This window comes from Melitaea cinxia, chromosome 1, assembly GCF_905220565.1.
Source record: "Melitaea cinxia chromosome 1, ilMelCinx1.1, whole genome shotgun sequence".
Lineage (NCBI taxonomy): Eukaryota > Metazoa > Arthropoda > Insecta > Lepidoptera > Nymphalidae > Melitaea > Melitaea cinxia.
In genome coordinates this window covers 14,263,688-14,287,059 of record NC_059394.1, presented here as the reverse complement: position 1 = coordinate 14,287,059, position 23,372 = coordinate 14,263,688, and the positions used below count along the sequence as shown (strand labels likewise).

At 36.6% G+C, this 23,372-nt stretch overlaps 1 protein-coding gene across 1 annotated transcript in view; it reads right to left on the bottom strand.

Annotated features, from left to right (window-relative positions):
- The window catches only part of LOC123657462 (ubiquitin-protein ligase E3C), a 38,180-nt gene extending 15,037 nt beyond the window's left edge, over positions 1 to 23,143 (bottom strand). The window contains exons 1-17 of the mRNA XM_045593007.1: positions 22,954 to 23,143; positions 22,741 to 22,868; positions 15,153 to 15,356; positions 14,723 to 14,842; positions 13,953 to 14,076; positions 12,396 to 12,549; positions 11,769 to 11,989; positions 10,897 to 11,278; positions 10,276 to 10,544; positions 8,508 to 8,731; positions 4,221 to 4,371; positions 3,648 to 3,786; positions 3,452 to 3,570; positions 3,039 to 3,150; positions 2,562 to 2,694; positions 1,494 to 1,706; positions 381 to 475 (exon numbers count right to left, since the gene is read on the bottom strand). Of these exons, the coding sequence (XP_045448963.1) occupies positions 381 to 475; positions 1,494 to 1,706; positions 2,562 to 2,694; positions 3,039 to 3,150; positions 3,452 to 3,570; positions 3,648 to 3,786; positions 4,221 to 4,371; positions 8,508 to 8,731; positions 10,276 to 10,544; positions 10,897 to 11,278; positions 11,769 to 11,989; positions 12,396 to 12,549; positions 13,953 to 14,076; positions 14,723 to 14,842; positions 15,153 to 15,356; positions 22,741 to 22,866 (2,786 nt within the window). The 5' untranslated portion in view covers positions 22,867 to 22,868; positions 22,954 to 23,143. The remainder of the gene's footprint in view (positions 1 to 380; positions 476 to 1,493; positions 1,707 to 2,561; positions 2,695 to 3,038; positions 3,151 to 3,451; positions 3,571 to 3,647; positions 3,787 to 4,220; positions 4,372 to 8,507; positions 8,732 to 10,275; positions 10,545 to 10,896; positions 11,279 to 11,768; positions 11,990 to 12,395; positions 12,550 to 13,952; positions 14,077 to 14,722; positions 14,843 to 15,152; positions 15,357 to 22,740; positions 22,869 to 22,953) is intronic.
- Between the last annotated feature and the right edge of the window lie 229 nt (positions 23,144 to 23,372).

Below are 23,372 nucleotides of genomic sequence, written 5' to 3'. Positions count from 1 at the left end.
CTAGTTAATTATAATTTAATAATAATAAATTTAATTTTTAATTAATCTTTGCTTTTTTTGCAACCTTCGGCTGTCGCTTTCATAATTTTCATGCCTTCTTTGTGTTATACAATCACAGCAATTCGGTTCTCTTTATCACCCCACTCCATTTTAATATAACAAAATATTTAACAACGTATTGCTGCGAAAATGAGAAAACACGATGAACGATCATATAAACATGACTGATTCCAAATTCAAATGTAATATTTTGTTTATTTTTAATTGTAACACTATGGCCAGTCTATATATTGTTTCCAGCATGTCTCTGGTAAATTCTATCTCGTTAATGGTGTACCATTAACGAGATGAAATTTAGTGCTAAAATATTAAGTTCTTACCTATTCAATTTGTAATCAGCTACAAGATGTATATATTCTATTCTATTTTCGGCTGTCACTGGAATGTTTGCACCACCCGGTTTAAGTTCTTCTATCTAAAAAAATAAAAACAAATGTCTATTTTTAAAGAAGTTCATATCACGATCTTGTCACAGTTATCACGATTTATTCGTACAAGTTACCACTACTATCATAACAAAATACACAATATTAATTTTAATAAACTGCGAAATATCACAAACGAAGATGCCACGAATTTCTCACTTAAGTACAAGTTGTAATTGAACGATTAGAACAGCATCACGCTCTTATGTAAAAGAGAAGACCTAGAGTCTATGATCTTTATTTTCTGTAAAGATCCTTTTAAAAAGATAACATCAGGTCGGGTTCCAGAGAGTGAGAGTGAGAACGAGAGATACACAGAGAGCGGCGGCGACTCACCCGCTGCTCGCCGAGCTCGTCGCTGAGCAGCGTGAAGTCGAGGCCGAGGTCGGGCACGTCGCGGCGGCGGTGCGCGCGCAGCAGCAGCAGGCCGCGGTACAGGCCGGGGTCCAGAGAGTGAGAGTGAGAGTGAGAACGACAGATACACAGAGAGCGGCGGCGACTCACCCGCTGCTCGCCGAGCTCGTCGCTGAGCAGCGTGAAGTCGAGGCCGAGGTCGGGCACGTCGCGGCGGCGGTGCGCGCGCAGCAGCAGCAGGCCGCGGTACAGGCCGGGGTCCAGAGAGTGAGAGTGAGAGTGAGAACGACAGATACACAGAGAGCGGCGGCGACTCACCCGCTGCTCGCCGAGCTCGTCGCTGAGCAGCGTGAAGTCGAGGCCGAGGTCGGGCACGTCGCGGCGGCGGTGCGCGCGCAGCAGCAGCAGGCCGCGGTACAGGCCGGGGTCCAGAGAGTGAGAGTGAGAGTGAGAACGACAGATACACAGAGAGCGGCGGCGACTCACCCGCTGCTCGCCGAGCTCGTCGCTGAGCAGCGTGAAGTCGAGGCCGAGGTCGGGCACGTCGCGGCGGCGGTGCGCGCGCAGCAGCAGCAGGCCGCGGTACAGGCCGGGGTCCAGAGAGTGAGAGTGAGAGTGAGAACGACAGATACACAGAGAGCGGCGGCGACTCACCCGCTGCTCGCCGAGCTCGTCGCTGAGCAGCGTGAAGTCGAGGCCGAGGTCGGGCACGTCGCGGCGGCGGTGCGCGCGCAGCAGCAGCAGGCCGCGGTACAGGCCGGGGTCCAGCGACGCCAGCGCGTGCACGTCCGGCTCGCGGGACGAGCACAGCTTGGCGAGGAAGAACTCGGCCAGCGGCAGCTCCACCAGCAGGTTCTCGTACAGAGCCTGCCACCGGACACAACGCTCGTCTTAACTGCGACTCTTGCAGGATAACACATTAATGGTTCGAAGGTGAAATAAACATACTGTGAATCTTTGATATTTATTAGTTGATATAACAGTCTATTCGCGTTAAGAAAAAATAAATTGTGTGCTTAAGACCGCGCGGCAGAAGTGAAACTTTATTGGCAATCGCAATCAATCATTACGTACTAATTAAATATACTAAACACAGCGACATAACAGCGAAGAACAGCTGACTGTATATTTCTTGCTCAGGAACACTCGGCAGTCCCGAGTTCACCCGATCGAACCTTTCACTTCAGAGCGTGACGGATCAGCCTAACTTACTACCTACGAAAAAATGTGTGCGCGGTGCGCTAAAAGAAGTTTTCACTTCAAAATTACAATGTTTGAGCGACTCACCAGTGCATCTGACAGTTAGGAATATCTTTGATTAGTAGTTCTGCTATGAAATATTGATCACCTTTTGTGTTTACGAATAGGTGAGGTATTCATTTTTTAAACTGACAAAAGACACGTCCGTACTGTGTAAAGGGCTTATTTAAACTGGTCGATGCGAACACGACTTTCTAATTTACTTTAATCTAATTGGTTTTTTTTTTTTTTTTTTTTTTATATGTCACTAGGTCGGCAAACAAGCTTACGGCTCACCTGATGGTAAGCGATTACGCGATTAAGCGATTGGTATCTTATTAACAAAAATACACTATAGTTATTTATTCTTATACCTAGTTAGTCTTAAATTCTGTTTGAAGTGTCTTCTTCTAACGATCACCTTAAATTTGGGGAAACGTTTAAGAGAAGAGATAGTGTATAATGTAAAACAAGATAAAGTACCTTTCCTAACATCCTTCCGACAAAAAAGTAGTGCAACGGAAAATCGTCGTACAGCAAGTGAACGCCAGGGTTGGGATACAACATATTGTCTTTTGTTAGTCTGAAAAGACCTCGGTTTGGATCGAAAGCAGACCTGCAATGAAAAATTTATTTTCTTCATGTTCCATTTTTCAAATACTGTTCGAATGCAATATTAGCTAGTTTTTTTTTTGTCTCTAAAAACAACCCTCTAAATACAAATAAGTTATTAAGAAGAATTCTCCAATTCCTGCCGTTTACCAAAAGTCTCTAAAAATTACCTTAGAGAGGGAAGTTGTTTGTTGTGACTAAATAATTTTACTTGTGCCTTCTTTTTATTAGATTTACACAAAACTGGTTTCATTTGTTTATGAGACTGAGGAATTTAAGTCCTTAAATTCTCAAATTATGCTGGATTCATAAAAATTAATTAAAGTATTTAATTTTTGCATAACTTACTTTAACAGTTCAGAAAGGAATTCTCTAAAAAGTCCGCCTCCATCGACGCCGGGCTCCTCCGCGCCCGCCTGGTTTATCAACTGAACACGAAGTTTCAGCTTGAGATCTGGTTCTGTAACAATAACACAATTAAAGAAAATATAACGTTTGTATTGTCAGTCAGCTAAGAAACACCTCTCAACTAAATCCATTCTCAGCTGAAATTAGCAGATTCTCTTTCTAAAGGTCGATGTACATAATTTATGGCCGGGTACTGTAAAACTTTTTTATTTAAGGTTATTCAGTATGGATAGACACAATAACATTATATATAATATTTAAAATAACAAAAAGAAATAATGAATGCCATAATTATGAAACTATGAACAGATTGTAAGCATTTTATTTGGTGTAAAATATTTGTCAAAACTTACCATTATCAGGACTCAATTTATCAAAAGCGTCTTCATATAAATGGGTGCGTCGAACACTGATTACAATGGATGGACCCTCATTGAAATTTGTAATCTCGTACCAGTGATCTTGCTTTTCTCTAAAAAAAAAAACGCAAATTTTAATTTATTACTTTAATAATCATCGTATGTTTTGAATATTTCATCATGTACTTACTTCATTAAGAGACCATGGAATATCAAAACTCGGGTCGAAAACGGGACAACAAATGGAATTTCTCTCAAAATCGTAACCGTTCTTAATTCTTTGATGGTTAGAGGTGGTCCCTCATCTGAAAACATTACGATTACATTTTCTTTAGGTGGATATCAAAAATTAATTTTACGACATATTACCTCAGTCTTACAGAACATCACAGCTGAATAATACTGTTTCAAGCAGTGTCGTGTTCCTGTAATGAGTAGTAGACCAGAGCTCCTAGGGGGATTGGGGGTAGAGTAAGTAACGCTCGCGATGCTTCTGGTGTTATAGTCGTCTATTAGCTACAGTAATCGCTTACCATCAGGTGAACCGAACGCTCGTTTGCGCCCTAGTTGTACACATCGAACACGGCAGCAGAACACAAATAACTCAGAGGAAGTAGCCGCCGCCAGCACCGCCTACACGTCGCCCGCCACGCCCACACCCGCGCCCGCGCCCGCCGGCCACGCCTCCGCGCCGCAGAACACAGAACACAGAGGAAGTACGCACCGAGGTCGGCGCGCGGCGCGGGCAGGCGCGGCAGCGCGCGGTAGGGGCGCGGGCGGGCGCGCGCCGCCGCCAGCGCCGCCTGCGCGTCGCCCGCCACGCCCGCGCCCGCGCTCGCCGGCCACGCCTCCGCGCCGCAGAACTGCAGCCGCGCGTCGCGCCCGTACAGCGCGCACAGCAGCTGCGTGCACACCTGCACGCACGCGCACACACGCATATATTATTACTGTTGTATAATTACGGTACGACCATTCGCTTACTTACTTTACTTATTTCGAGCCGTTGTATGAGACCTTTATTTGTAACTAATAGCAGCTACGTACACACCTGACACACACATTTTCATTTATTTCAGATCTTACGTAAGATAACCTAGGACACGTTCGCATTTACTCGAGCTATTGTACGAGAGAGGTTATTATTTTCAGTAATTTATTCGTAACTAATAGTAGCTTCGTGCATATCAAAGACACATTGTCATTTACCTGAGCTATTTCATATTTTATGTCAGTATATATTTTACATTTATACATATACTAGCAGCCCGCTCCGGCTTCGCACGGGTATAAAATATATAGCCTTTATCATTTACTGAAACAATGATTAAAATCGATCCAGTACTTTTGATTTATTCATTACTGCCCGCGCATAAAATAAACGCGTCCCATCGCTGCTAAATTCAAAGTGCTACAGGGAGAACCGCGGCCTTCGACGCTCTATTTATAGGCAACTGTCCCGCCGCCCCGGCCGACCGGAACCGCCGCAAATGCTACGTCCCGCAATTTTTAAATCTGTAATATCTTCGAAAATATTAATTTAAATTATATGCTATAATATAGATCTATATTAAATCAGCAATTACCATATAGATCTATATTAAATCAGCAATTTTTTTAAGGTATTTAATTAGATAAGGATTAATGCTGTATTGGTTAAAATTGCTTCGAAAATTAGCCATTATTTGTCGTAAAAAGTAAATGACAAAAAAATGTTATTGTGGGATATCCATAAGAGATAGACATATACCATAGCAGAATTTTCTGTAGACTTTTTCAATGTGTACAATACTTAGTACATTATTTTGATAAATCTCATAGGGTTCAGCCTGCGTTTGCAATGTAAGCGGAAAAAATGTAATTATTTACGACACCAAATTAGAAACCTCAAAAATAACACACTATTTAATGGATGTTATTATACATATAAACCTTCCTCTTCAATCACTCTATCTATGTAAAAAACCCGCATCAAAATCCGTTGCGTAGTTTTAAAGATTTAAGCATACATAGGGACATAGGGACAGAGAAAGCGACTTTGTTTTATACTATGTAGTGATATTTTACTAGCGTGATTATTAGTACCGCCTTTTCAATTTGTACTGGCAAAACGGGCAAGTACCGGGAGACTGGTGCAAAGCCGTAATCGTCCCATTGAATAAGGGAAAATTGTCACTATAAGCCTTCTCAGCGTCGTCGGTAAATTGTATAATTGTACAATTGGTATTGGCATAATTGTACAAAAGTGTTGATTAAAAAGGGTTGTGAAAGAAATAGACGAAAAAGTATGGGATGCACAAGCGGGATTTAGAAAGGGATGTACGGATTAGGCATTTTCTTTTCACTTCTAACAATCGTACCACCCGTTATTAGTTTGCTCGCTTTCGTTCCGGAAATTTTGACCATACGAAATGAACCATGTGGTCGGCCGAAAATGTTGGTCGACAATGACGAATTAAAGGCGATTGTGGAGGCTGATGATTCTCAAACCACAGCTGAATTAGCAGCAGCTTTCGAAGTTAGCACTAAAAAAATATTGGTCCATTTGCGTCAAATTGGCAAGGTAAATACGCTCGACAAATGGGTGCCTCACGAATTAATTGAACGCCAGCGCGAAATACGCGTCGAGACGTGCCTTGTACTGCTTAACAGACACACAAACGAAGACATATTGAATCGCATCGTTATTTGTGACGAAAAATGAATTCTATGCGACAATCGCAAGCACTACTCAACTAGTTGGTTAGATCCCGGTTCAGTACCTAAACAATGCCTTAAACGAAAAATGACCCCTAAGAAAGTGATGGTAACTGTTCGGTGGTCTAGCGCCGGTATAATTCATCAGAGCTTCTTACTAAACGGCATGAGCGTTACTGTAGCGATATGTACTATGAAGGTCTAAGCACAATAACTGTCACGTCTCCAGCCAGCTTTGGTCAATCGCTCGGCTCTGTTGCTCCTGCACGACAACGCGCAACCTCATTCTGCACAGCAGACGGTCTCCAAGTTACGCGAGCTGGGGTTGGAAGTTCTCCGTCATCCACCGTACTCACCAGATTTTGCCTCTACAGACTTCTACTTTTTCCAGAACTTGGATAACTTCTTGGTGGGAAAAAAATTCAATACCGGAGAGGCAGTACAAATGCCTTTGAAGAGTTTGTTGCCTCCCGTCCAGCAGTTTTTCAAGAAAGGCATCAATAAGTTACGTCGTTGGGAAAAATGCATTGATTTCATGGGTAATTACTTTGAGTAATAAAAATAAAAAAATATAGAAAAAAAGTGCGTTAACATGTTTCATCAAAAACGGCAATTTCATAGGTAAAGTCCTAAAAACCTATTATTATATTTGAACTTAGAATCAGTCATTTTTTTATAATTGTTCACTGTGTTTTCTCATTTCACGCCTATACATTGTAAAATATTTTGTGATATTAAAATGGAATGGGGTGATAAAGAAAACCGAATCGCTGTGATTCTATAACCCAAAGTGGATATAGAGCCAAATACAATTTTTAATACTCTCCATACACTTGGTATAAGTCAAATGTTTGTATACCGGGCTATTGATAGGTACAATAAAACCTCTTCTGTTTGTGACAGAAAAATACGTGGCCGACCACAGTGTTCGTACAAAAAAGGCGATCAAAGAAGTAATGAGTAAGGGAAAGAAAACGAAAAAATCCTGTCGGAAAGCAAAAGATTTTATCTGGAGTGATGAAGATAGCACCTAGAATCATGTCGCGTATTTAAAAAGATAACCATATTACATTATATTCATTAGTTCTATTTATAGATTATACTAGCTGTAGAAACAAAAAATAAAAAAATACCCTACGGCTTATACTCAGACCTAATAAATGTACACCATTTCGGAAGAGTTCTAAAACAAACGCTGTGACACAAGATTTTTATATATTAGATATGATATAATCATTTTATTTTGAATATTAGTGTTAATTCATATCCATTTGAGCCAGTCTTGCACTAAGCACTCTAACACATAATGGACGTATTATTTTAACAATCATAATAGTTCTTTTGGTACAAAATTTAGACACAATATTGAAAATCATATTGTACACATGTAAATAAAAATATCTTTAGTAAAATATAATACGACGAGATGACCGACAACGTGGTGAAGACGGTGTGTACACTGGGTCACAGACACTTTCTGCCGACGAAATCAACGAAGCAGTCCAAGCTTACTTCCAAAGCCTTGGATCTGATACGGCGGAGGCGCAAATTGCTCGCTGCTCAAGCAGCTTCGCCATAACAGAAGGCTCTCTCCAAGAGGATACCAAAACTTATACGTCTAGATCTCCAGTGCTCAAATACGAGATAGATCACTACTCTCAATGAGCAGAATAGAGGGTGCAAAGTTTTTCAAAGACCGTGGGAGAGAAGCCTTCTTGCGAAACTAAAAAGGCGAATGGCAGAACCGTTTGCCCTCGTCTTCAGATCCGAGAAGAGGTCGAGAATTTTTGTGGACAGCTGTACTCGTCGAGCGCACGCAAGCCTGAGACTTGGGACACCGAAGATCCACGTGCGCCATTATTGCACCATTATTCGGAAGACATCCCGGACATCGAAGTAGATGAGATTAATGCGGCGCTCGGGCAGATTGAAAACAGGAGGGCCCCGGGGGATGATGGAGTTACGACTGAGCTCCTTAAAGCCGCATCGCGACCTGTCCCACCGTATATATATATATATATATATATATATATATATATCTTTTAATGTATGTTCGGGAATAACTTCGTCGTTTATGAACCGATTTTGATCATTCTTTTTTGTTGGAAAGGAGATATAATATAAGGAGGATCCCAAGTGTGGTACCATGATAAGAAAACCAGGATCGATAATGGAATCCCAGAGAAATCGAAGGAAACCCTCGAAAATCGTAGTGACGACTAGTGCGTTTGTTAATTTTTTCGTCTACTTACGTAGTATTACTTGTCGATGTAATTGAAGTCGGTAGTTTTCGTTTGCGAGCAAACACAATTATTTAGAAGAGTTTGCATTAATTATGTACAAATACTGAATTCACCTTAAACAAGTGAGCCCATGCCGGTGTTTGATTTCTTTCATTTAAATCGTGACTGGCCCCGACTGCGTCCTTATACTGTCCAAATATAGATGGTCTGGATTCTGGATATGCTAATTCTACTAATCCTAGACACACTTGTTTCAGAGTCCGACATAGTCCTCCTAGTTCGGAGAAATCAAATGCATGAATACGACCAGAAACTCCTGTGTTTGACTCGCTTGTTTCTAAAATAAAAATAACAATATAATAAGTGTTCTTATAATCTTACATTTCATAACTCTAAAAAAATATAATGACTACTTGGATATTATAATATTTTTTTGAACCTCATAACGAGATATTAAAAATAACAAAATATAATGTTTTGCATTGTATCAAAACAATATTGTGTTAAATGAAATGTTGTATGAAGAAGCAGTATGTGAATTTCCCTCTTCATATAAGAATAAAGCTTAACACTTTATTGTCGTCAAAAGTTTTTTTTTTTTTTTTTTTTATTTAAAGTTAACATCCACGGGCTCTAAAATGCCCATGCCTTTTGTTGAAAATCATCACCATCATCATCCCTTCAGCCTATCGCAGTCCACTGATGGACATAGGCCTCTACGAGTTCGCGCCAAAAATGGCAATAAATCATGTGTGTTGCCCATAGTCACCACGCTGGGCAGGCGGGTTGGTGACCGCAGTACTGGCTTTGTCGCACCGAAGACGCTGCTGCCCGTCTTCGGCCTGTGTATTTCACAGCCAGCAGTTGGATGGTTATCCCGCCGTCGGCTTTTTAAGTTCCAAAGTGGTAGATCTTTATTATCCCTTCGTCGCCTCTTACGACACCCACGGAAAGAGAGGAGGCGGCTATATTCTTTAGTGCCGTAACCACACAGCATAACGTTGAACATCATGCATAATAATAACACAGGCGATTTATTATTCGAACTATAAATCGACAGTCCTGTAACTGCCTAGTAAAGCTAGGATGTGGTTCGACGCTGACGGTATTTATTTTGCTTTTATTTTTTTTAATGTATGCATATACACACTCAACATGCACACAGACATACACACATACATTACATTACATACTTACACGTATACATTTATATAATTATTTATTCATTTCCACATATTACCTTATCCCTTACCTACAGGTTAGTGTACTTTCTATGTATATTACACACTCCACTGTGTCACTATTTCATAGGCCTGCACCCCACGTCTGCCCTTAGCACGTTGAGAAAAGCTCTTGCCAAGCGACCTGTCGCGCTTATAGATAGTTAGGTTGTGGATAGTTACGGTAATAGACACAGGTGTCAGTGTGTCTTGTCACTTGTACTACTGCATGAGACACTGTCGTGGATTCGTAGCCTTTCAGTCTTTATCTCGGCGATGACGACCTCACCGTAGGTTTGCCCTTGTGCTTCTGGTGGTTTGTTCTCTGGTGGTTTATGAAGGTAAAACTACTCTAGATTCTGGTAACTGTTGGACTGTATTTTTTTTTTTTTTGTGCGAAGTGTTTGCCGTAGGCATATATAGATACGCGTAAGTGATTACTAACAAACAAGAACACTACAAGCATCGCAACGCGTTGCCCACTCTATCAATAATCCCCCCAGGAGCTCTGGTCACCTTACTCATACACAGGAAGACAACACTGTTTGTAGGAGAAGGATCAGTTAAAGTTATTCCTATATAAAAGGGAAAATCACATATTGCTTCTTCATACAATGCTGTGTGTTTCAGAAAAGCACATAATAACGAATTAGCCACTTACCAATCATTTTTTCTTCTCCATTTGTATCTCTGAAGAATTCAGTATCATGCAATGTTCCGATTAACAGAGAAAACAGTGCACAGAAAACAGCCAATGGAGCTAACAGTCTATGTACTCCTATGACTGACGTTTCCGAGCCCATGCCTCTTGAAAGCGCAGACAGTAAAGGAGTTGCTGATCCACCAAATGAGGATTCATGTGTCATACTGCTTAACCACTGCCATAAGCCTCGTAGGAAGATTGGTTTAAATGCTAATGTGTACAGTAACCTTGAAACAGAAACAATATTTCGCAATTACATTTTTTAGTATTGTATGAAACTGTAAAATCCTATGTTACTAAAAGAATAATAACTGCACTATACTATGAACTGAACTTAACCTTCAGTAAATATTTCCTACACAAAAGAAGTAATGGAACATAAATTGTCCTATTGTGGGTGCTACATCAGGTATTTACAATAACAACCGAGGACCCACAATTTACCTAAGAAACACTGAGACTACAAACAATTAAGTGTCAAGATTACAACAAGCTTTATTTGAACTATTTATTTTTAATAGTTTACAGGCGTCAATTATTTATTTTTTATTGATTTGCAATATCAACACAAAAACTCACCTATATTTATGCAACGCCATCCTATGACTTAATAGTAAATTATGACATATTTTTGACATACTATCAAGGAACTCATCACTTAAATCACTTTCTGTTATCTGCGAACATGTAGTTAAAATGCATCGTTCTGGTTCATTTAACATTTCTATACACCTCGTGAGCAACATCTGTTCTCTGACCGATGTCGGGTTTGGTTCATCTTCAGTGTCACTGTCGTCACTGTTATCTGCTGCTGTTTCTTGACTGTACAACGAATCTTCATAATCATAAGTTATTTGCTTATTACATACATTAACTGTTAATTTGGCAATTACTTTTAAATATTCTATGACAATACGATTATGTGGCAGTCTTGTATTATCTATTTTTCGTATATCATTTGCTGTAAAGGATAAATATGATTTAATAGAATGAATTAAAAAAAAATACTAATAATTACTGCAATATTAACATAGTGCACATTTTAAGAGAACATTATTGATTCTCACATGCACAAACTGTACATTTCGTTCTTCAATTTTGTGTGGTTATGGTAGTTAGAATACAGCCACCTCCTCTCTTTCCGTGGGTGTCCTAAGAGGCGACTAAGGGATAACACAGTTCCACTAGCCCTGCGGTCACCAACCCGCCTGCCCAGCGTGGTGACTATGGCCAAAACACATGAGATTACGCCATTTTTGGCGCTAACTTGTGGAGGCCTAGGTTAAGCAGTGGACTGTATTAGGCTGAAGTGATGACATATGATTTTATAATAACATTTGGAAGTTTAAATTCTCATTCTACAAACCACAAATTGAAAGTACTATATCACCATGTGTGATTATAGACCTGTGTTATAAGTATATTTACATTGGTGCTTATCATTAACTTACCAAAGTCAGGTGGTTCCAGAGTCAACACTGAATGCAGTAGCCACGAATCATTTAACAATCTTCTAGAACTAAACTTATCGTCACTGAGACAACACAGCAATTGCAGAAATGGAAATTTTTTATTTGTATCCTGTGTAAACGCTGGCAACACATACATTTCAACTGGTTCGGGATATGGATTACAAAGAAATGATGCGGCGAATTCTGTCATCACTGTATCACTGAAACAAAAAAATATATATTTTATGTATGATAATTACAGATTAAAGATCATTTATAAATTAAGTCATACATAATTTACGGTTTGTACCTCTTCTCAAAATTGCAAACTATAAAACATTACAAAAAGGAAGATGTTACAAAATATAACATGGTAATATTTTACAAGTTAAGATTATATTAGCAATATTTGTATTTCTATTTAGAGCTAAAGCATATATTATAAACTACGACAAAGAAAAGCGTACGATTCTCCATAATCTTTGTAACATATTGTTTGATATTCTCATGGCTACTTGGGATATATTGAATCAATGACCCTTTATGTACAAGTTTTATCCCTTTTAATTAAAAAAAAGAAACAATAAAACCTTTTTTCAAATAATTAAAATAAAAAAAAACCCTTACTCATATTCTGCTATGTTTATATGACTAGTCAATTGAAGTGGCCTCTGTATCAGATCTAATAGCGCTCCACACAATGGAGTTGGTGGGTTTGGAGATGGTCCATACAATGGTGGAGTTTTTCGACATAACAGTTGCTGTAGATCTTTAAAATAGCCTGGAAATATATTTATGTTACATGTATCTATCATATATAATTTTGAATACAATACAAGGAAATTGATATGTTATTAGAAATCACTTATTCATAAGTTAAAGAATAACTATTATACAAGAGATGGAAAGTGTGAGAGTAATATTGAAAGAAGAGTGAATGCAGGAAACAGGGTGAATGGGGCTTTGCACTCCTTTATGAGCAGTCGGAGGGTGTCTAACAAGGCTCGTTTGCCTGTGCATGAGGGAGTGTTGTTTCCGACACTCATGTATGGAAGTGAAAGTTGGGTATGGCAGAAGAAACATGAAAGCAGAATAAATACAGTTGAGATGAAAGCGTGAAGAAGTATGATAGCAGTTAAACTGAGTGACAGGATAAGAAATAGTGAGATAAGGAAACGTTGTAGTCTGAAAGAAGATGTAGTGACAAAAATTGAGAAAGGTATGCTCCATGCTGGCCATGTCGAGAGAATGAGTGAAGAACGATTGACGAAAAAAGTGTATAAGGCGAGTGTGAATGGAAGGGTTGGAAGGGGTAGACCTAGGCGGACGTTCCGACCCAGGCCCTCGAAGCCTAGACCCAGACTTAGGTCTGGGGCCCCAAGGAGAGGAGTTGCTGGACCTCTACTGGGCGCGTCCCCAGGTGGCGGATAGAGGATGCCACTCGCAGTTTAACCGCCGCGGGTGGTGGGGTCTTGGGACCCTCGTGGACCAAAACCAGACGATGCACTCCGGGTACTACTCTGGTTCTCGGAGTGGACTTGTGAGCGCAGGTGTGTTGGTACGGAGGTGCGGCGGTGTGTGGCGCTGAAACGGCGCGGAGACGTGGGGGTTGGGTTTTCCTTCCCCCACGCGGCGGACGGGGTGGGCGGGTTCGCTCACCCGCTCTAAGGCGCGCAAGCGCATGCCGCGGGGTAGCGCTGAGCGCCCTGCAGTTTCTGCGGGGCTGCTAGGTGCGGCCCGGTGGCCGAGGAAGGGCTGGACCTCACGGTCGCCCGGACTATATAAAACTAGGTGGGCAAACAGGCGTATGGCTTACCTGGTGGTAAGCAATTACAGACGTCTGCAACACTAAAAGCATCGCAGCGCGTTGCCGATCCTATTCCCAATTCCCCTAGGTGCTCTGGTCACCTTACTCACCAACAGGAACACAATACTGCTTGAAAGCAGTATTATTTAGCTGTGATTATCTGTAAGGTCAAGGTAATACCTGCTGCTCCATATTTTTAACAGGAAATTTCATGCTGTGCCCTACCTCAGTTTAACCTAACCTCATTCAAAGTGCAAATAATCAAAAAAATTAATAGTGTTACATAAAAGTACAGGTTGATATTGTTAACAGATTGCTTGATAGCCTAATTTTAAGATTAAAATACATATATAAATAGACAAAATAAAAAAATTTACCCCTCTTTATTAAGTACAAAAATGTTGCTCCAATATTTTTAATAGCATCATCATAGCACATTGACATCTCATTACTCAAAGAAGTGAAAACTTCAAACATTCTAAGAGGTACTGCCAAAGGAACCTGTAAGATTTCAACATTTTATAATATGACGCCGCATTTGCGCAACGGTCACAGCACTGGTTTGAACTGTTGCGCTGGCGGTTGCGGTTTTCGATCCCCACACATGACAAACATTTGTATTGCCTATACAGATGTTTGCCATGATCTGGGTGTTTCTTCAGTTCTTGTGGGTCTCTCCACCGTGCCTCGGAGAGCACGTTAAGCCGTTTTTCCCGGTTGTTATCATGTACACCATAGATATAGCAATTGTTAGCTGTTATTCTTAGCTCTGATCCTTCTCCTAGATGGGAAAAGAGGCCTATGCCCAGCAGTGTGATATTACTAGCATAATTTACAATTAGGGACACAACAGTTAATTTATAATTTTATTCAGATTTACGGGCTTGCTCCTTTTTGATATAATTATATTCTATAGACTTTTAAGAGTTTATTATGTTACCTTAAAGTTATTACAACTTATAAAATTTAAATTTATAAAATTATTAAAGTAAGACACAGTGCAGGTCAGTCGTGTGGTCTTAAGCAAACTCATTTTTTATTTTAAATTGTATATAATAAATACATACATATATAACTGGTACTACTACTATAATAAGTAATATATATATATATAATGCTATAACGGTAAAAAAACAAATAAACTTACTTCACTATCATCTCTTAATAAACATAAGAGCAAGGCCAGAAGCCTTCTAATTTGTATTAGAGATCCCTCATTTTGTAACAGTTTGTTCTTTTGCTTAAGCAAGTGTTGTGATAAGGATACCTGAAAATTAAACATTATTTCTTAAAATCATAAAAAAAAATAACAAAATATCAAATTACATTACATAATTGTTAGCTCTGATTTATAAAAGAACACTGAATATAATATTTTTTTAAGGTAAAACAATAAGGTAATCTTAAAGAATTAAATGAATAAATATGGTTAAAATACTCAGTCCTGTGCTCCTAAGATAGACAATTTAAAGCTGTGACAAATACGTGTGATGTTGCATTTACTTATATTATGTTTATGGGTTGACCAAAATATCAAGTAAATATTGAAAGTTTAAACTTATTAAAACAATTCATACCAATCGCGCACGATCCTTTTTATCATCATAAAAGAATAGTATCTTTGCCAAAAGCAATATAGTCAAAGATTGATCAGCAATGTTAGCTTTAGAAAAGATAACATCGAACTCATCTCTTTCATTCTGCTTATAGTGCTTTCGTGTTAGATAGCTGCGTACGTATGCCTGTATTTTTATTGTACTATGTAGCCGTTTTCTATGTTCCTGTAAGAAAAAAAATAAGTTTTGAAAAGTCAGTTTTAATGTAGTAAAAAAAATAAAAATAAAAACGAGATAAAGCTTTAGATTAAGAACCATCGAATTATGGGATTGGGGGGGAAAGGTTGGGGCATTACCCTCGGTATCACTGCCACCCTTCGGAACCCCATGGTTATGAAGATATTATGGAGATATCCATGGTTAAGGTTTTGAGATTAGAAGAATCCCGAAGTTTTCACACGTTATTTTCACATTTCGCACGTTAGTTTCACATTTTGCACGTTATTTTCACATTTCGCACGTTATATTAATTAGTTATATCTATTTAAAACAACTAAATATAATTTATATATATTTTATATCCATGCATATTGATATATATACCAGTGTCTCACTCTTTTTTATTAATTTTCAGTGTATTAAGAATGGCACACTCAATTATGACCTGAAAGGCTACAGATAAAAACATGGATGATAAATTAAAGATTACACTTCTTGAACTGAAATCCTTACAAAATCTCTGTGAATAGTTGATTAGAGAGAGAGAGGATTTTGAGGTAGAAATGGCAAAAAAATATTAAAAGAAATTCGGATTAAAAAGCAGAACTTGTTGTGCTACATAATAAATATTTAGAGGTGGAGCTACAGCGTGACCAGCTGTAGAAAGCGGTGTCCTCACTCAACCAATGTAACGATGAACATGAGAAAGCTCTTAGTCGCATCAGAGAACTGGAAGAAAGTCTCTATGAAGCCAGTATCTCTTCACCTGAGCAAATTAGTCCTGTGAAATTGGTTGAGTGTGGTTCAAAAAATCAAAATCAAAATCAAAAATAGGTTTATTCAAATAGGCTCCAAGAGCACTTTCGAATCGTCATTTTACAAATTAAAACTTTAAAAATTAATTATTATTTTTGTAAAAGTGAAGCTACCACCGATTCGGAATGTAGATTCTGCAGAGAAGAATCGGCAAGAAACTCCGCAGTTACTCTTTTGAAAATAATATATAAACTGTGTTTTAGAACAAAATTAGAAACATGTTGCATGAAATACAGCGTCACTAATTTCACACATCTTTATCAACTATGTAATCCTGCACCGAGTAATAAGCTTTATCTATTATTATTTTTTTTTAATAAAAACTTTAAATTTATGTTGAGACAATTCCAAAATCGTTTGTGGTATTTTATTATACATGCGAATACCATGACCCAGAAAGGAAACGTTTACTTTGCGCAGTCGAGAACTTGGAGTTACAATTTTGTTATTCCGTCTCGTGTTTACAATGCGATTATTACTATTTATTTCAAAACAATGAATATTTTGGTGGATATACATGATATTGTTATAAATATACTGCGACGCGATCGTTAATATGTCCACCTTTTGGAAAACATCCCGTAGGGAGACTCGAGCTCCAAGATCGTAAATGCCGCGAATAGCTTTTTTTTGCAAGATAAATATAGTCTCAATATCTGCAGCTTTACCCCACAGTAACAGGCCGGAATTCCACTGAAGTTTTGAGTCCAAATGTATCCCTAAGAAAACTGTAGTATCATTAACAATAAGCCTCTCTTTATTTATTATAAAATTATAATTTGGATGCTTAACATTAGGTAACGAAAACATAACGCACTTGGTTTTTTTGGCGTTCAAAACCAAGTTGTTTATTTTAAACCAATCTTGAATTCGCGACAAAGAAGCGTTCACGTCATCATAATTTACTTTTTTCCTATCAACTTTAAATATTAGAGAAGTGTCATCTGCAAATAGCACTATATCACAAATATATTTAACATAAAATGGCAGATCATTTATATATATTAAGAAAAGAAATGTACCTAGGATCGACCCCTGTGCAACGCCCATTTTTAGCACAGATCCAGAAGACTTCGTTCCGTTTATTTAGACGTGTTGAATTCTATTAGATAGATATGAAGCAATTAGATTAAGAGCTTTACCATTAACGCCGCAATACTCAAGTTTACTTAATAAGATCCCGTGGTCCACGCAATCGAATGCCTTTGATAGGTCACAAAATGTACCAATAGCTTTTTGTGATCTTTCCCAGGCTTTTTCATATATGTTTGAGTAGTGCCACACCAGCATCTGTCGTAGAGCGACATCTAGTGAAACCATATTGTTCACTATGAAAAATTCAAAAAAGTTGGTTGACAAAAATTTATGAAAAAAAGTTGATTTAGCATAATTTTTTCAAATGTTTTACTTAAGGACGGTAGGATTGAAATGGGTCTATAATTACGGGGATCACTTCGACTTCCCTTTTTAAAAAGTGGTTAAACTTTACTACATTTTAGCAAATCTGGAAAAGACCCCACTTTAATAGCATTGTTAAAAATTAAAGCTAAGTACGGAGCGAGGTCATCAATGATAGAACTAATTAATTTAACTGAAATGCCCCACAGATCATTTGTTTTTTTAATATTAAGACTCTTAAAGGCTTTTAAAATATCTAAAGAATCAACTTGCGAGAATGAAAAATCAACATTACATTTGCTTACGTTATTTTTAAGAAGTTGGGTAGAATTAAGAAGTTAAGTCAATGGGTATTTTATCGAAAAAGGCTTCAAAGACATTAGCCAACTTGTTATCCGAGCTTACAACAGCACCATTTATATTTAATTCGATTGGTATAGTTTGCTTATTACGTTTCCCACTGATACTATTAATTATATTTCATGTGCATTTAATTTTATCATCAGAATTAAAGAATATTCTTTTACATAATTCAAAAATCTAGTCTCCTGCTTCCATTGCTTCATACTGTACAGTTCGTACAACCTATTTCTACTCTTCAGAGGCCCATTCACTAAATTTTAAGTTTACATTTACATCGAAAGTTTTAAGTTTAAAAATGTTATAGAATTCATCTAAAATTAATTTAAAAACTGAATTATAGATTACATCTGGATCCTGTGCCATCATATCTACTTTACATATTTTTTGCGCTACAATATCCCTAAAACTATTCGTTCTCTTTACCGTTATTGGTCTACATGTAATTCTTCGAGAATTTATGTTAATTTTCTCATTAAGAGAAATTTTTTGACCGCAGTGATCGGAAGTTAAAACAGTTATAACAGATTTATTGTGAATTTCAATATTACTAAATACGTTATCTATACAAGTAGAAGATGTCTTAGTGACTCGAGTTGGTTCACAATATCTGTGTATTAAATTAAAAGAGTTAAACAAATTAATTAATCTACTTCTAATCATTGTGTCCTTTAATATGTCTACATTAAAATTACCACACACTAAAACATATTTAGAGCTTTTAAACAACTTCTTAAGTGTCTTCCATTACTGTCTTAAATACTGTTAAATCACCTACGGGGGGCCGGTATACGCAAAGTATAATGTAACGCTGTAATTCTACACAAGACAACTCTACAGTTCGCTCGACAGAAAGTGCTGCAACATCTTTACGAGATTTATGAGCTATATCATTACGCACCAATATTAGTGAACCTCCGCGAATAGCATTCTCTCTAATGAACGAACTTGACAAACTAAAATTCGGAATATTAAATATTTCATAATTTTTCAGCCCAATGTTCAGAAATACAAAATATATGAATTTTATAAATGTCAGATAATAATTCTATTTCATGCTCCTTGCCACCTATGTCCTGTATATTTTGATGAATTATATTTATGCAACAGGGCTTAGGTTTTGTCTGTTTAGTTAGTTTAAATTAGCATTTTTTATATCAATAGAGATATTATTTAAATTAGAATTTGTTTTACAATTATTATAATTAAATAAATGATTTATATTATATGTTAATAAGTCTGTTATTTGCTTTTTACATATTAATGACAAGTACATTACATTATTTGTTAATTTAAATCTAGAGTTGAATTTATTAATATCAAACAGGGTTCTGGTTCTAATTTGAGAAATGAACCTATTGTTGCGGATCGTGTTGTTAGCGATCAAAGTAATATTGTAAATTACAATTTGTAATAATTAAATCACATACCTAATAAATTTAAATTTTATCATAAAAACTAATAAAAGAATTGGAAATATAAAAATGTTTCAATTAAAATAAATAAATTAAAACAGGAATGTTCGCATCTAGACAACTTAAAACAAAGCCAGCGGATGTATGACAGTAACACGCAGAAACTGCAATATGAAATAGATTTTAAAGTCACTTAAGGAAATAAATGATATATATATATATGTATATATGAGTCCTCTTAATCCACACACACACATATATATATGAGTCTTCTAAAGAACAATCTCGGGAACGTATATTATCCATAAGTGATCCAACGAAAATAATCACAAGTAATAATAATAAGATCTCACCAACGAATTGTCATAACAGCAATTAAAAAAGGGCCTTTAAGATCCGGTGACACAAAACTTGGCTATTATATACATTACAGGTAGATTTTTTTTATGGGAGGTTAAATTTTTGTTATTTCTGACTCTACCTGATTTCGGTGCTACGGGAAGTGTACTCATGCTCCATTCTGCGACTATCACGCGTTATTTTCGAACAAATTTACGTAAAAACGATCTTTATTGCAAGATCAAAATACGATACGAACTGATCTTTAACGACTGAAAAATAGACACTTTTAAACAAAATAACGCATCAGACATAATATTCTAATAAAATTAGTAACATTGCGTGCTAGACTATAGGTATAGAAATTCGAAAAATACCCAAAACCGAATCGGAACACCCCACTGTCCACGTGGTCTTGGTCTGCCCTACCCCTAGTGTTTTTTTAATCCGGAGGCGCGGAGGGAGGGCAGCCCTCGCCCGCAGCGCCGGAGCCAAGCGTTACTCTAACCTTAAAGGTGGTAGGTTAATTTTTTCCGATTTAAAAATTGAACCTCAAAACTTCAACCACGATATCTCTGTAACAACGGGGTTTACACGAAAATAGTTGTCCGGGGGGGAGAAAGTAGATAAAGAAAAGGGATATTGTAGCGCAAGTGGGTCCCTTTCTTTTTTTAATATACAGTCAAAAAAATGTCACCCTTTTAATGCATCCTTGAAGAAAAACCGGCTTTTTTTGCTAAGTTACCTGATTATTTATGGTACATGCTACATACCGATCAAAAGAGTATTCATTTAAGAAGTTTATGAAAACATTTTAAAATCCCAAACTTCATATTTTTTTATTACTTTTACCTTCTAAAGTTGAAGTTACATTTTTTTCTTTTCGATTTCTGGAAGTTTAACACGTTCTTATTATTTCTTTTTAAATTGTTTGTATGAAATTATGATTAAATATGAATGAGACAAGGCTAGACTAAACAGTTAAATCATTTTTTTGACATTTCAATTATTAATAACAAAATATTAAAGATTTTATCAAAAAATGGGGATTTTCTAGAAAAAAAAAAGCAAAAAGAGGATTACTCGTTAAACTTGGGGCAAAATGTTATTTAATTAGGCGCAACAAGTAGCCAACACCATCACCTATCCACCTTTTTCCTGTGGCTACTTACCCTCCAAACATCCTGTATATAAATGATCTGCCATTTTATGTTAAGTATATTTGTGATATAGTGCTATTTGCAGATGTCACATCTCTTATATTTAAAGTTGATATGCAAAAAGTAAATTATAATGACGTGAACACTTCTTTGTCACAAAGTCAAGATTGGTTTAAAATAATTGTATTTGCTCGCAATCGAAAAAAACCGACTTCAATTACATCGACAAGTAATACAACGTAGGTAGACGAAAAAATAGTCAAGTAAACACGCGTTATCAAAGATTACTCAAAAAGTTGTTATCCGATCTCGATGAAATTTAAATGTGACCACATGATAAACATCAGCTTTTGATTATATTAAAAATCATCAAAATCGATACACCCACCAGTAAAAAGTTATGCGGTATAATACAACGTAAGTCGACGAAAAAATAGTCAAGTAAATCGTTATCGTAATCGTAATCATTATCAGATATAACTCGAAAAATGGTTTTTAGATCTCAAATAAATTTAAATGGGACCAAATAACACACACGATCTTTCGATTAAAAAATTTTTTGTCGAAATCGATCCACCCAGTCAAAAGTTATAAATTAATAGATAAAGATTATTATTCGGTGCAGGAATACATAGTTGATAAAGATGTGTGGACTTAGTGACGCTGTATTTTATGCAACATGTTAGTAATTTTGTACTAAAACACAGTTTATATATTATTTATCAAAAGAGTAACTGTGGAGTTTCTTACCGATTTTTCTCTGCAGAAGCTACATTCCGAATCTGTGGTATCTTTACTTTTACAAAAACAAAAATTTAGTTTAAAGTTTTAATTTGTAAAATGACGATTCAAAACTGCTCTTGGGGCCTATTTGAATAAAGCTGTTATTGATTTTGATAGTGGTGTGCTCCGGTTCGGTTTTGGGACAAAGAATTGTTTTAATATATATAAATAGTTTATTGAAATAAATTTAGTTTTTATGCTAACTACAAACTTTTTTTGCATATACATATTTGATAGCTTTTAGTAAGTGTTCATAAGGATCTAATCTAATTTTGAGCTTAAAATCGAATAAATGTAATTAAAATATAATAATCTCTAATCTAATTTTGAGCTATCTAAGGTTAGATTATTATTTTTTTTTATAATTTAATTCATGTCATGTTTTTCACTTCAATATATTTTTATATTTACTTATTTAAAATGAAATGAAATATTGAATATTTTTCATATATGACAGTAAATAAGTAAAAATAAAATATATTTAAGTAAATAACGTAACATGAAATAAGGCTGTATGGTCTTAGATCTTTGCCTTTTACAGTTATTTAGACAAAAACAATGCATTTTATGCTTACCTTGCTTTGGAGCGATACGCTAAGTGGCGCGCCATTTTTTTAAAGCATCTATCTCTCTTTAAAGATCTGTCGTTAAACATCAATTGTATTGTTTGGTAAAATAAACATATGAAAACATTAAAATAACATGTGAAATATGAAAGTAACGTGCGAAATGTGAAAATAACATGTGAAAGCTATGGAACGGAGCATGCGTAATTTATCGTTTGTTGATCTTGCAGTTGAGACTGGTTTTACGTACTCCTGTTTGAAAATAACTTGTTAAAGCTGCGGAGCGGAGCATGAGTGGCACTTCACGCAGCACCGGAGCTAAGGTGGAGTCAGACGCGGAGCTCGAAGGTATAATAATAGCTTTTAATTCTTCTTCTTATCTCAAAACTCCTAAAGAAGAAGACGAAGGGTGGCAGTGTTAACTAGTGTAGTTCCCCCTCCACCCCCAAAAACCCCATAATTCGATGGTTCTTAATCTAAAGCCTAGTCAAAAACAAATTAGGTAAAGAGTAATATCTCTATAGAATTGTTAATTATAACTAATGGAACTAACCTCACGCTTTTGTCTTTGTTGTTGTGACTGAAGAATAAGTGATTCTCTGTCAGTTTTGCGTTGAGCACTAGCTCCTGCTAGATTTTGCTTTGGTTTTCGTCTAAAATCTCCCTCGAACGAGTACATTACTGTAATTTAGTAAATAAATATCAGCTGAATATTATTTTTGACATTATTGCAATATAATAATGTCACGTGTATATATATACTTACTTATAGTTTATTGTAAACACATTAAAAAACGTTTTTATCACATGCTCTTTAACAATTTGCACTCAATTGTAGTTCAATTCAATTTTATGTCATATTATGTTTTGTTCAAACAAATTCATTACACAAGCAAACAAAATTCCATCTAAATCATCAAAATGATACTGTACTTTTCAGATTCTTCAAATCGAAATATACCATAGATAATTTATAAACTTTAATAAACAATTAAAAAATGCTCACTCAAATTGACAAAAGAAAAATTACGATTAGAAATTACAAATTATTTCGTTGTGAAGACAATTGTTTATCATAAACAAGTTAAAGCTCAAATAAAAGATTTATATCCACTGTAGCCCGTGGTTGTAATTTGTTCGTGATTGATTTATAAAAGTCTATTCAAAAAAATAAAATAAAACAAC